At 62.5% G+C, this 13,802-nt stretch overlaps 4 protein-coding genes across 4 annotated transcripts; 3 read left to right on the forward strand and 1 right to left on the reverse strand.

The window, feature by feature from the left end:
- Positions 1-77: 77 nt before the first annotated feature.
- On the forward strand, positions 78-2,196 carry BXZ73DRAFT_87451 (regulator of G protein signaling; the record flags this gene model as incomplete). Its single annotated transcript, XM_048024570.1, has 5 exons — positions 78-158; positions 256-305; positions 358-1,105; positions 1,157-1,930; positions 1,981-2,196. 5 exons carry the CDS (start codon positions 78-80, stop codon positions 2,194-2,196), a joined length of 1,869 nt encoding a protein of 622 aa, XP_047881828.1.
- A 1,068-nt stretch (positions 2,197-3,264) lies between these two features.
- On the forward strand, positions 3,265-5,450 carry BXZ73DRAFT_74073 (cytochrome b5; the record flags this gene model as incomplete). The annotated part of the gene is made up of 6 exons (XM_048021978.1): positions 3,265-3,485; positions 3,719-3,977; positions 4,214-4,291; positions 4,542-4,612; positions 4,766-4,859; positions 5,256-5,450. The coding sequence occupies 6 exons, from the start codon at positions 3,265-3,267 to the stop codon at positions 5,448-5,450; spliced, it is 918 nt and encodes a 305-aa protein (XP_047881829.1).
- Positions 5,451-5,984: 534 nt separating this feature from the next.
- Positions 5,985-6,577, reverse strand: BXZ73DRAFT_97072 (uncharacterized protein; the record flags this gene model as incomplete). The annotated part of the gene is made up of 2 exons (XM_048027245.1): positions 5,985-6,272; positions 6,395-6,577. 2 exons carry the CDS (start codon positions 6,575-6,577, stop codon positions 5,985-5,987), a joined length of 471 nt encoding a protein of 156 aa, XP_047881830.1.
- Positions 6,578-7,296: 719 nt separating this feature from the next.
- On the forward strand, positions 7,297-12,237 carry BXZ73DRAFT_87453 (uncharacterized protein; the record flags this gene model as incomplete). The annotated part of the gene is made up of 18 exons (XM_048024571.1): positions 7,297-7,846; positions 7,912-8,157; positions 8,289-8,470; positions 8,491-9,199; positions 9,227-9,259; positions 9,287-9,396; positions 9,459-9,648; positions 9,780-9,971; positions 10,077-10,161; positions 10,191-10,358; positions 10,426-10,484; positions 10,526-10,627; positions 10,684-10,889; positions 10,956-11,121; positions 11,196-11,358; positions 11,444-11,654; positions 11,755-11,844; positions 12,013-12,237. The coding sequence occupies 18 exons, from the start codon at positions 7,297-7,299 to the stop codon at positions 12,235-12,237; spliced, it is 3,687 nt and encodes a 1,228-aa protein (XP_047881831.1).
- Positions 12,238-13,802: the final 1,565 nt, after the last annotated feature.

The raw sequence follows: 13,802 nt of genomic DNA on the forward strand, positions 1-13,802 counted from the left end.
CCTGCTCCCCGTCCTCCCGCCCCTCCCCGCCTCCCTCAGCCTTGTCTTTTCTTTCCTTTTCTTAATCTCCTGTAATCATGCCTCAAGCTGCAGAGGCCCCCTCAGCGACCTCGTCGCACATGATGAAGACGACCAAGCGCGGCAGGCCCTTCCTCAAGGTCCGTCTCCCCACCCCCGCCTCTCTCCTCTTGCTCTGATCCCGGTCTTTATCAGGACACGCTTGATCTCTTCGCCACCCTTGTCGTCTCCCTGGAGCTTACCACCAACAGGCAATACTTCCGTAGTTTTCCTAATTCCTTCACCACGTACGTCCTCCATTTCATCTTCTCCCCCCCTCCTCTCATCCCTTCCCGGAAGCGATGACGCCGCGAGAAACCTTGCATCCCTCAAGTTCTCGCAATCGAACCGTGGACCGGATCCTCGAGAACCTTCCCGCATCGTTACCACCACTACCACCACCACCTTCTCCATGACCCGCGACATGGCCAAGGCCATGTGCCAGCAATTCATGGATGCACGCCTCATCGAGAACGCTGCGGATCCCGGCTCGAATCTCTTCAAGGAGCGCGGAGTTTACGTCCTCACCCCGAAGGGCCTCCATGTCCTTGAGAGGTTCATGAGCAAGAACGGCATCAACGGTGACCATCTCGCCCACGTTTTCTCGTCCCAACCTATCTGCATGAAGCTCCTTCACCTTGAGCGACGGTCAGTAGACGACGAGATCATTGTCTCCCACTCCGCTATCACCGCCCTCTTTCGCCGCTTTGTCGGGCGTGGACCCAACTATCCGCCAGAGTACATGGACACCATGGATGCCTTCCAGAAGTACCACGAGAAGTCGAAGGGTGTCGCGCTCATGGATGTGTCGGATAAGACGCAGGGCAAAGTTGCGTCCGTCAACAAGCACTGTTTCGCCGCTGTGACGGCGTTGGAGTGGCTATGCGACTTCACTTCCGTCATCGGCAGAGAGGAGGCCGCCGAGATGGCAGCACAATTCGTACGGTTCGGTCTCATCACTCTCGTCTCTGACAAGCGCAAGAACAACGACTCCGCTATCATCTTCACTGTTCGTGGCGCCGCGGGCGGCGCAAACTCGACCATCTCAGTAAGTCCATGCTTTTCTTTAGCGCGGCTGTGGACTGACTTCGTATTTTAGCAACATGGAGAGTTCCGCTGCACAGCCAAGGCCATCTACAGAATAACGGACGAGGGTCGCCGGCTTGCTCGCTGGGATATGCCCGATGGTGCGCGCGCGTCCCCCAACAGCTCCAACGCCAATGTCTCTAGCGCGGCGCGGACATCGGAGGACCACACGGAGACATCAACCGCGGAGGGCGTCCCTTCGAGCGATGCCAAGATCCACCGCCGTATATCGATGACTGAGAAGCTCAACGCCAACTACGACGCGGAGAAGAAGGGTCAGAAGGAGTCGAACACCGATCGCCTCAAGTTCATCGTCGAAGAGCCTCAGCTTCGTGCGCTCTTCCGGGAGTTCCTCCGGAGCAACTTCTGCGAGGAGAACTTGTCGTTCTACCTCGATGTCCTGGACTTCAAGAAGTCGTTTAGCACGACCTCCTCGGCTATCGCGTCGAATCCTCCGGTGACTCGAACAGGAGGCAAAGGCACGCCTGGACAGCTCGCGATGGAGAAGCACCACGAGGCCCTGATCCAGAAGGCCTTCGTCATCTACAACACGTACCTCGCGCCCTCAAGCCAGAGCGAGCTTAACATCGATCACGGCCTCCGCAACGAGCTTTCGGGCTACCTGAGCGACGTCATCCAGTCGCTGACCGGCAAGGCCTTCCAGGGCCGCGTCGAGCTGGAGCAGGCGAACGCCTTCAACGCGACGCAATTGCAGACAATGATCCGGTTGTACGAGCGCATCCAGACGCACGTCTTCCGTCTCATGGCGACGGACTCTGTTCCGAAGGTGAGCCCTTTGAGGCCTTGGATCGTGCACCCACTAACTGGAGCGCACAGTTCATCAAAACCCCGAGGTTCCTCGCACTGAAGATCAAGCTGGTGGAGGAGGACGACGGCCCTCTGGCGGACTTCCCCCTCATGCCGTCGAGCACGACGACGCCATCAGTGCCGCCAGGGCTGACGGCGGGCGAGGATGAGGTGGGTGGGGCGTACGTGACGATCTCACAAAGAGCGGCGATCCAGGAGCGTCCGCCAACGGGCGAGCACCGATGACGCGGGTGATCGATCTCGTCTGGTGTGCGTCTATGCGTCTCCGGTTGTGTTATCTTATGCCCATGTCAGTCTGCCACCATATGCCGTCATGCACCTCGAACACTCATCCATGTCTCCATACTGCAGTCTCGTGGTTGTCTCGTCGTTCTGTCACTCGCATCCTTCCTTCAGTCCTCTTCGTGCTCTGGGCGGGTCCATCGTTTGCTGATCCACGTTACGCACCCCGCTTGGCAACTCGTCTCCTCTTTCACCACCACCATCACGTCCTTGTGTGCCCCCTCTCCCCCTCCACATCTCATCTCATCGTCCGTAGTTTTGACAATTCTTTCTATACTCCCCTGCACTCACAATGTAACATCTATCATACCTTACTAGTGGCGATACTAATACGACGTCCCATCATCGTGCTTCAATAGCATCCCTAATATATGGTTCGTTACTTTGTATCTATCAGTGTACCTTCGCTGAGTTAGAAAATAGTCGGCTCTCGCACGCACGTCCTCATGATTTGTCTGCCCTTGTGCTATCCGGAGGACTAGCCCGCATGCATTGATTGCCATGCGGGGTCTCCGTCCTCCCTCCTTGGCGACGCGGGCGGGACGTCCCCAAGCTGGACCGAGCGCCTGCTCGACTCCGCGGGACCTGAGCGTGTTCCACGGCGTTTTGGACGGGAGAACGGAACGCGCGCCCGATTGATCGGAGGATTCCTGTCCGCCCTCTGGGCCTTCTCGCAGTCGCACTCACTTCCACTTCTGCTGGAACACACGCATATCATGTCCGATTTGTGGTCGTGTGCCAACCCTAGGCAGCATGCACCGTCGGTGGCCGTCTGCGCCGCCTGGCTGCTGCTCGACGTGCACGCAGACTGACGGAGCATACGTGGCCCGTCCCTCTTTTTCTCACCCTTCCTGACGCCGTCACACGCTGTGGCCGTGAGCGACGGCGCCCGTTGTTCTGCAGCTGGCCACGCCGCCTGGCTCTCTCTCTCTCGACTGCCACCACTACCCGCTGACCAGCCTCGCACCCCACCTTGCCGACCTAAACAAGGCCTTCCGGCATCATCCCTTCATGTCGTGGATATTGAACCCTGAAGGGGATCGGCAGCAGCGAAGACGCCCGGAGAAGCTCAAGGCGCAGGACGGGGCAGCGGGCCCAGACGCGCAGGCAGAGTCTGCGCCAGGCTCCCCGTGGGCCGAGTTTCCTCTCAAGGACGAATACCCTACCGTCGAGGACCCCTCCGTCCCCGGCAGACAGGTGTCGACCAAGCAGGCCAACCGCCCTTTCCTCGCGTAAGTCAATGGCAATTTCGCCTCTCCCCAGCCCTGTCCTGATGTCTCCTTCCTGCCCCCTTCGTCTTCCCCGCGACGTCTCCCTGCCGCGCTTGCGTTCATCTCCCCTGGCCACGTACCTGCCTTCTTCTGTGCTCACCGCCGGCTACGGCCTTCGCTCTCCATCGTGTCGGGGAATCGTTTGTGGATCCACGTCTGCGCCATGGTCCGTCTCCCTTCATCTCGACCCCCAGGTACGCGAAATACCGCCAAGAGCGCCAGCAGGCCCACGACGACTGGGTAAAACGCATGGAGGAGCGCAAGGAGAAGATCGCCCGCGGGGAAGACGTTGGCCCCGAGGAGCCCGACCCGACGGCAGAGGTCGAGGTTGGCTGCTCGGGCGTGCTCAAGTTCATGCTCTATGCATTGATCTTTGCCGTCCTCGCGGGCAAGTTCTTCACCGGGAGCTACCTTTGGGAGTTGGATCCACCGAGCCTGCGCCAATACCTCCCGGTGCGTCCCCTTCGTCCCCGCGGCGTGTATTCTCGCCGGTCATTTCTGGGTCCGTGGCACCCCGCCTGGGGCCCAGACTGTCCCGCGCGTGCCGTGTGCGGGCCCCGAGCGGTCTGTGTCCGGCCACGCAGGCCGCAGCTCCACCCAGCTCTCGCCTGCGTGCGCACAAAGGCGAGAGCGTGCCCGGTGACGGCATGGTCAAGTGACTGGCTCGCTGACGCTCCCGCACGATGCAGTCGACGGACCGGTTGTTCTCTGAAAGCGTGCTCGCAACGTACGACGGAACAGATCCCGAGAAGCCCATATACCTCGCTGTGAGCAGGGCTCGTGTCTCACCTGCCGCGCGCCGCGCGCGTGTCCTCCCGCGAAGCTCACCTCCCTTCCTCTTCCTTTCATTTCGCCCTGCCCCCTCATGGCCTGGCCGCCCGTGCCCGTACGAACGGCGCAACGCCAATATCCTTCGCGCCATTCAACACCGACATCGATATGAACGGGAACCGGCCACCCACCCTGCCACTGATCGCCCTCCGCGACCGCTGCGTCTACTGCCCCCGTGCGATCTAGATCGACGGCGTGGTGTACGACGTCAGTGCCGGCCGCGCGACCTACGGCCCTGGCGGCTCGTACCACCTAATGTACGTCTCCCGTCTCCCACCCCGCCGCGGGTGCTAGTGCCGCCGACCGCGCGTGCTGACCCTGGCTCTCCCTTTCCCCCGCGCCAATTAATGCCGATCCGCGACGCCGCCCGCGGACTTCACGCTCCCCGTGCCTGCGCGGCCGCCGGCTAGGGCTGGGACGGACGCCGCGCGCGCGTACGGCACCGGGTGCTTCAAGACGCACCGCACACACGACCTGCGCGGCCTGACGGAGAGCGAGATGAGGGTGCGTACACGGTACATTGGTTTCCGTTTCGAACGCGCCTGTGCACCTGCGCCTGCGCGCGCACCGACTCTGTTCGCGTTGGATCCACTTCATGTGCGCGTCTCCGGCGTCACCAGGCTGCGCCGGGATCCTCTCGCTCAGCCTCATCTCGCCCCGTCACTGCTCGCATTGAGCGGATTGGGTTCGACGGCGAAGAGGGTGTACCCTACGCCCCGCGAACAGCCACGAACTACCAGCCACGAACCACTACGGGCACGGGGGCCTTGCCTGCGTCCGCCACGACCGCGGCCATTTTCCAGGGGTGCTCGCGCAGGTGCAGGGGCGGGTCTAGATGCTTGCTGACGTCGCTGACCGTGTCCCATCTTCACCCCCCTCCTCCGCGGTTTCCGCGTGCAGGGTGTTGAGCACTGGAAGAAGTTCTACGCGGAGTCGAAAAAGTACGCTCGCGTGGGCCGCGTCTCGCACCTCGCGATCGACCCGGCGAGCCCGGTGCCGGAACACTGCACCCCGAAGAAGGCAGAGGCGGCCAAGGACGCGGCGGCGGGCGCGGGGAAGGACGGGAACGGGAACAGGGCGCACGGCGAGCTGTAGCGACCGGCGCGGGGGGCCCGTGGACGGCGCTGGCCACTCCGGGGCGTTCGAGCCAGTTTTGAGCGAGGGCGTTATCGATGCAGCGGCCGCGGCGGGGTGGGAATATATACAGTGGGATGATATTAGGGCGCGTGTACGGTACACAGCGATGATCCAGGGAGCGTGTTATATACAACGAGGTTGCGCATCGGATCAGAAGAAGAGGCACGCGTCGGAGCGAAGGCGAAGGGTGAACAAATACAGACGCGTCGGGGCTAATAGAGCAACGGGCTGCTGGGCGAGAGAGACCAAGAGCGACAGTGCGAAGAAGGGGAAGAGAAAGAAAGTACAAAGCTGTCCGCTGCACACACCGCGGCCGGGCCCACTACAGCAAGTGGGGAGGCCGCCCACACGTTCGGCACCATTCGACGTCCTGCTACCTGCGCGCATGTGCCAGATCAGATACTCCCGTGCACGAGGGCGCACAAGCGAGAGAAGCGCACCGCGGGTTCAGACTGAAGCTCAGGCTCGCGCAGGCGCGCGCTTGCGAGGGCTTCAGGACTGTGGCTGCTGGGCGCGCGGGCCGGGCTTGGTGGAGAGGTAGTTCTTGATGATCGGGAAGTCGGCCATGGAGGCGTCGGTCATCTCGCTGAAGTTGGCGTCCCGGTACTTGGCGACAACGAGGTCGCCGCGCCAGGGGAAGCGGTCGACGAACGCGCCGCCCTGGATCTCGCGCACGCACTTGTTCACCGGGAAGGGCATCCCGTCGCGCGACCGGACGGGGTAGAAGACGATGTAGGGCGACTGGAAGCCGGTCGACATCCCGTCGAGAGCGGAGACCGTCTGCGGGGGGAAAAGGGCGGAGGGGTTCGGCGAATTAGCATGGGCGGGACGGGAGGGAGAAGCGCGCCCGGCAACTAATGTGAAGGGAGGGGGGCGTGCGCGCGCGGTGGGAGAAGACGTACATGGTACTCCCACGAGCGGTCCGCGATGTAGTCCATGTGGATCTCCGGGTGCGGGAGGCGGCCGGCGCGGTAAGGTGGCTCGTGGGCAGCGGGGCCTTGGAACACAAAGTTGCTGGTGAGGAGGGGGACCGTGGTCGGCGAGCGGTCGTTCGCGGGGAAGAAGATGGCCTCGAAGGTGGGCATGGTGGCCATCTGTGCGCGAGCGGCGACGCGAGCGGGTGCGGGCGTGGTGCTGGGGAAGGAGCGGGGGTCGGCCGGGCGAGGGTGCGGGTGGGCAGTGGTTAGCAGAGGGGGCAAAGTAGAAGGGCTAAAGTACAGAGAAGAGAGAAAAGCGGACCACGAAAGAGAAGAGATCGACTGGCGTGCGCGCGGGGGGGAGGGGCGCTCGCCGGTGGAGAAGGATTAGCTTGGACATTGGGCAGAGCGGGAGGGTGCTTATATACGCGACTCGCGCGAGCGGACGGCCGAAAACGGCGAAGCTGGAGGAGGGGTCGGGCCATGTATCTTGGGAGAAGGCAAGCGGTGGGAGGGTGACGGGCCGCGGCTGGTGCAGGCCCCTCACGAGGAGACCGCATGCACGATCGCGAGTGGACGGCAGAGAGGTCGAGTAGCTGATGCGCATGCATGACGCAGAGCCGGTCGAGGTGACGCCAGGAACTGCACGCACGGCCGCCTGGAAGAAGCAGCGGCGGCGCGAGGGCGAGGATGAGGGCAGAACGCGAGGCGGACAAGTACTGGCAAGCGCGGCGGCACCCGTCGCCCTGCCTCACGCGTCGGTCACACCGCGCCGTCACGCCCACGCGCCACCGCGTCCTTCGCGTTCTCGCTCACGCTCACGCTCACCTCTCGCTCTCGCCCGCCACCCGCCCCTGCACCCTTGCCACGCGCGCACGCTCCCATCCATGGAGCCCAGCGTCCTCGTCGCCGCCCACCTCTCCGCCCTCTGGCCCGCCACCCTGCCCATCCCCGTGTTCTCCACCCAGAAAAACATCCCGCCCGCCGACCCCGTCTATGGCCTCGCCCAATCCCCCGAGCACGCCTCTTCCGCGTCCCTCTTCCACTCCCCACACACCGGCACCATCCTCTCCCGCGTCTCCCATGGCGGCCTCCTCCTCGAGCTTCTCTCCCTCACCCACGACCTCCCCCCGCTCCGCTTCGACTTCCCCGCAGCGATCCTCCCCTCCCCCTCGATCGTCCTCTTCAAGGACGAAGAGCTCCACGTGCTGCTGGTCACTCGCTTTCAGTCTCTCTACCGGCTCGTCATCCCCCTACGCGAGGGCGCTCCACTCTGGTCGCCCACCGCGAATCGCAGGTGGTATCGCGAGTACGTGATCCAGACGCCGTGCAACAGCATCGTCCATGTCCACGACCCCTACTCTGTCGTCCTCGCGCTCAATGACGGCTCCCTGCTGCGCCTCGAGACTGAACGCCTCGGAGGAGACACAACAGACGGTAAGCCAATCCCACTTGGTCATCTAAGCTTTGCGCCTCGCCTCATCCTTGCCTCCCGCTCGCAGACGTCTGGCGCGAAACAAAGTACGATGCACGGTCCTTCCTCCACTCCATCACCTCGCTCCTTCACACCAGTCTTCCTGGTGCCTCAGATATCGTCTCCATTGCCAGTCACCCGCAACCGACGGACATCGGAAACGTGTGGACCCTGTCGCGCGATCGTCATCTCCGCATGTGGACACCAAGAGGTGGATGCCTTGCAGAGCACGCGCTCCCCCCGATGGCTCCGCGCGCGCTGCCGCGGGCCCGCGGTCTCCGCCGTCCAGACTAATGTCCCCGGACCGGCAGTCCACCCTCCTCCCCGCGGACCAGGCAAATCTCCTCTGCGTTTTCACGCCTTCCCACACCGACGAGCCCCACGTGCTCGCCTTCATACCCACAGAAGGTGCCCTAACCTCGGGTGGTTTCTTTCAGCTCTTCGCCGTCGAGGGCGACGCCCTCCGCCAGTTGGCTACCTTCGAGGCCTCGGAGGCTAGCGTACACTGTCACCTCCAAGACTTCACCGTCCTCGACGATACCTTGTTCACCCTCTGGGACAAGCAGGGCCAGTCTATGGCGATGTTCGTCTACTTCCCTTTGCTCAGGACGACATCGCTACCTCGGGCGGTTGGTCTGCAGCAACGTACGCGCACGAAGCGGAGCTCACCCCTGCCTTCCTGGATGAGCTTTTGCTTCTCAGTGGCTCTATGGCCGACAAGTTCTTCGACGCCATCATGCGCCCTGGAACCTTCTCTCCTCTCACCCTCCAGACGGCGATTACCCAGTACACGGACACTTGTCGCTCTCTGCCGCCGCCCTACCCGCCCCAGCTTCTTGCGTCATACGGTACTGTGGCCGAGCAGATCACGTCAGTGGTCGGCTGCACCGTGCAGCGAACGAAGGACCCCAAGACTGGCGCGCCATTAGACCAGAACTACTGGAATGCGCTCAAGCGAGACTGGGAAGGTTTCATCGCTCGCTGCAGGGAAATCGAACGGAATGGTCTATGGCCTCTTGCGATCGGTCGTGGTAGCCCCGACGAAGGCATCATCATCGTGGAGCGCGAGCGGATCGCCTCCCTCGCAGGAGAGGACCTCTCATTACGGCTACACCGTCTGCTGTCAACAAATACGCCCGTGGACCCACAATTCGCCTTCCTCGAGGTCTTGTGGACATTGCGCAGTAGCCTGGACGCGCGGGCCCTCCGAACTCTCGAGGACTCTCTCCACGAGGTCGTCCACCAAGAGACGGCGTTTCCCTACCCGGATATCATTGAAGACCAAGTGCGGGCTACAGAGTTCGACCTTACGATCGGTACGGAGCTGGGCAACTGGATTGCAGGACGTCTTCGTGCACTCGGAAACCCCGAGGAGGGTGCTCGATTCATCCTCGACATCATAGGGGGCTTCGATAAGGAGGTGAAGAGGGAGGAAGACGATGCCCTGCTGCTCTCACGACCCATGATTCAGCAATGGGCCAAGGCCCTCACTGCTTCATACGTTATGACTTCTGTCCACGCGCGTTACGACATATCGCTGTCCCTCATGATCTTCCTGCTCTTCCTCACCCACAGCTCCAATCCTGGGATGCCAGCCTGCTGGCGGAAATTTTCGTCGTCTTCCGTGGCATTGCCATGCTTCGCTATGTCGCGCGCCATCCTGCCGGCGACCGGGAAACTCCGGTGCAAGCGCAGGCCGGTGGCGGGAGCGGGGAAGAAGACGTTGTCGCCAAGATGCGCAACATGCACGTTTCCACCAGCCGTGGTGCCAAGTTCCAGCCGACCTATTCACTCATCCATCGGCTCGCGGACATTTACGGCCATTCGCCTCGGGACTCCCCGTCGCTGCGCATCGCTTCCTCGACGCGACCGGTCTACTTCAATCGCTATCTCCAGCTCACGCGACCAAGCTCGAGGTGCTCTTCTGTGAGCGCCTCCGCCTGCTGGGTTATCGCGAGGTCGCGCGAGAGGCCGCGGAGTGGCTGCCGCGCACGCCCGCAGTCATGTACGTACGTGCGCGTCTGCGTCTGGACGAGGGGCGCTACGACGAGGCCGCCGATGCACTCGAAGTCCTCGCAGGCAGCTTCGGTAAGTGGATTTTGACGTCCGGGTCGCGTCGGCGGGTCGCAGACAGCGCCCATTAGAACACTCACTGATTCACCATTTCCTGTCTTTTTGTCTTACACTTTCTAGGTCCTCACTCCGGCGTGTCAGTTGACGATGCGGAGGCTCTCGCTGCCGTGCTTCCTTCGGGGCGCCTTTTTACCACCCAATTTGAGTTTTACCTGCATATGCAGAGCTGTTCAGGCGGCACAAAACACGCAGTTTGATGTGTCTTCACACAGCTCGCGCTCTCGGTCACCGACAAAAGCTTCGACACATCATCGCTCTGGCAGAACGTGATCAAGGGTTGACCGATTTAGGCGAGTATGAGGACGCATACAGCGCGCTGGTGTCAACGCCTTACGAGCGACTGTACGTTCTAGAACCTTCTCGTTCTCGTTTCGCTCGAGTGCTCACCCCGTCTTTTTGGCGTTTACAGAAAGAGGGAGTCGGTCGGTCAGCTGCTTTACCGCATGTGTGAGGAGAATGCGGTGATCGGTGATGGCGCTCAACTTTGCGGGCCTCGCGGACGAGTTGAGGGTGCCTGTCGTTCAAGGCGCGGAACGCCGACCCACGTGTGCGCCCATTTTACTCGCGCATCCTGTACACGTGGTATGTTTTCCGAGGCGACTACAGGGACGGTGAGTAGCATCAGCATCTCCATCAGCAAGAGTCCAGCACAATACCCGTACTTCAGATGCTGACGGAGAGGAGGCAGCCGCGTTAACGATGTACCAGCGCGCGCGCAAGTTTGCCGTCGCCACGAGCGCCGACACGTTGGCGTTCATCGAGTTCGCGGAGTTACAGCTCGAAGCGTATGTTGTCGCGATGAACGCGCTCGCACTCGTCGACCCCAAGAACCAATGGATAACGCTGCCCATCACTGGCGAGAATGGACACGAGGTGAGTAGTGCCGCCCTTTCCCCGGTAGTATGGTCGAATTGACCCACCCCGCTCACGCTCACGTAGTCTCGCAAACGCCGGAAGCTATCTAGACACATTCCGGAGCACAAATACTCCGCTGGCAATCGTGACTCGGAGGTTGTAGAGCTCAGAGACATGCAATACGAGTATGCGCTCTTGTCTGCGCGCGTTGAGCTCGTGCAGAGGGACCCCACGTTGTTGTCGGGCGGTGGTACGTCTTTATCCCTTCTGGGCCAACGTGAACACCGCTGATCAACTCTCCTCACTCTTGGGATTGGGCTTAAGACTTTGCGCTGCCCCCCGAATCGATCGTCCTGCGCCTGGCGCAAGCGAACCGATTTGATACAGCACTCGCCGTCGCTAAGAGCCTAGACGTGGACATGTCTGACGTATTCAGCCACCTCACAGCGCGCTGCTTACGGCTCTCTCGCGATCCAGACTCTGTGATGTAAGTGCTCCCCTCAACTTCACCACACAAAGCGCCGCCCCCGGTAGTTTGGATAGGATACTCGATGCTTATTCTGTGCATATAGGGGCGAAGATACGTCCGATTGGCTACTATCAGACAAGGTTGCCTCTTGGCCGGGGTCCTCCGCGGACAAAGGCTGGCGATATCTGCGTCAGGCGCTCGAGCGGCACGACGGACCCGCAACCGATTATGCCTACGCCAAGGTCGCACTCGAGACCGTCATGGGCTTCGACCGCTCTGCTGCGCCGGCGCTTTGGCTTGTACAGTCGCTTCAGGTGCGTTCGTGTCTCACAATTCCCGCTTTCGCCCCCGCCGTGAATTTGTCTCCATACCCCGTGCTCGGAGAAATACTGACATGCAGCGCGGGCGATGCAGGAGCAGCACCCGGAGTACCTCATCCGTACGTGTCTGCGGTACGAGGCATTTGAGTCCGCAATTGACCACACCCTCACGATGATGCGCAAGGTGAGCCTCGTTTCGCCCCGGTCTCGTACAGCGCCCCGCGCAGATACAGCGGCTGATCCAGTTCTTCCGTTTCTTTCCTTCTCGCTTATGCGTCGTGCCCGATCTTCCCCGTCCGCCGTCCTCGCTTGCTCGAATACTCCCGACTTGCACCAACTATTTTTCCGACAGAGCGACTCGCGCCTCACCGACGAAGTGGCAAAGACTGCGGCAGTTACGTGGCTGCCGTATACGCTCATCGACCAGGTGCTCGTCGCCGTGGACCTACAGACAGACCTCTCGCCGCGTGCTCGAACTCTCTTGAGCGCACTGCGCTCTGAAACCGCGAGTCGTACGAGGCGGGTGCAAAAGTACACCCAGGCGGTGCGTTCTGCCCCCAGCGCGATGGTGGCATAACAGGCTCAGACTGGCGCGTACTTCTCCCTGCGCTACTGTCTGAAAGGAGCTACGAACGTTGTGGACACGAACAATGTCACAGACACGCCTTTCGAGTTCTCGCTCGATCGTCGAACCCTACCCGCTCGCTCGTTGTATGTACCAACCTTGTCGTATTCGTTTGTCACGCCCTGCTGTCGCAATCTGGCCCAAGATTGATGCTCTCACGCTGCCTGCACCCCGCCGCGTGCGTGTCCGGTCGCTCTAGAGCCCCCTTTCAGGCTCACCTTCTTACGCTCGCAGTGTGAACCGGATGGACGCGCCGGAGAGCCCTGCACAGTGCACCCTCATAGACCGAGCTGGACTCTCGATACCTCAGGCCTGTCACCAGTTGATCCCATGGGCCCCTGCACGTTGGCACGCCCACTCGGTCGTGCTCGTGCTCAGCAGGAAGTGCGGGTACTACTGCGAGCGGGATTCAGATTGTGGGCAGCTGTGTGGGCCTGCGGGCTTCGCAGCGCTGAACGCCGCCACGGTCGGTGACGGTGCCCAGGGACCACGCTCCACCCCGCGCGGGCTCGTACGTACGTGGGCTCGAATCCTGTGCAGTGTGCTTCCGCGGGGGTCCTGGGGGTGCGCCCCGACGCTCGGACATGGCAGGGCGGTTGCATTAGGCTGTTTGCATTGCTATAGACGAAGCTCAGCACCAAGCGACGGGGGCGGCCGAGGGTTCGCACTGCATGCGCGACCGTCTGCTGCTTCGTGCCTCAGCTTCGTCTCGTCTTCGCCTTCGCGTGTTGCCTCGCATCCACGCGGGCGGGGGCGGGCGGGGTACGAAGCACGTCGTCCCCTAGAGCCCCCGACGCAGCAGCACCCACCGATCACGCCTCGGGCCTCGCAGCTCGCAGCGTCGACGACGTCGGCGTGGGCGACGAGCCTCGCGGGTAGGCCCGCCGGCAGCCACGCGCGAGCATGAGAGGCAATGTGTCCTTGTCTGCGCATCTCTGCACTCCTGCGCCTTCCCTTCTCCCGCCGCGAGGAGGCTGCGCCGTCCATCTGACTCTCGCCGCCGCTTCGCCAGGGTCCTGCGTGTTCCTCGGGCCTTGTACATCGCTCCCTCGCCCGCGGCGGTGGTTGCCGTCTCTGAGTTCGCTGCTCGCTCGCGCCTGCCATGCGCGTCGCGCGCGCGGTCATTGCGCGCAGCCCGCCACGCCATGGCAGAGGCCACGCGACGGTCTTGTGCTCTGATCGCGTCGGAGCCCCGTCTGAGAGGGGTGCCCTTATGCTGGCCTTCCGACGGCTCCGTGCGCGGCAGGGGGCCCGGAGTCCGGAGCGGGTGTGCAGCACGCGCATGCGTCGCGCGCGATGGAAGGCGTCGACGTCACCACCACCGCGCGCGGGTGCCCAGGCGTATGGGCCGATGGAAGTGCGTGCGCTGGGGGATGGATGTCGACGGCGTCGAGGACGGGGCCGCGCGCGATGATGGTCGGAAGCGAGGCGGGGCGAGAGACGGCCAGGCGCGCTGGTGCGGCACCGTGGGAACGGTGCTGCCCGTCGGGTGAAGTCGAAAAGCGCGACGAACACGC

This window comes from Epithele typhae (genome assembly GCF_022376455.1).
Source record: "Epithele typhae strain CBS 203.58 chromosome Unknown BXZ73scaffold_4, whole genome shotgun sequence".
NCBI classification, from domain to species: domain Eukaryota; kingdom Fungi; phylum Basidiomycota; class Agaricomycetes; order Polyporales; family Epitheliaceae; genus Epithele; species Epithele typhae.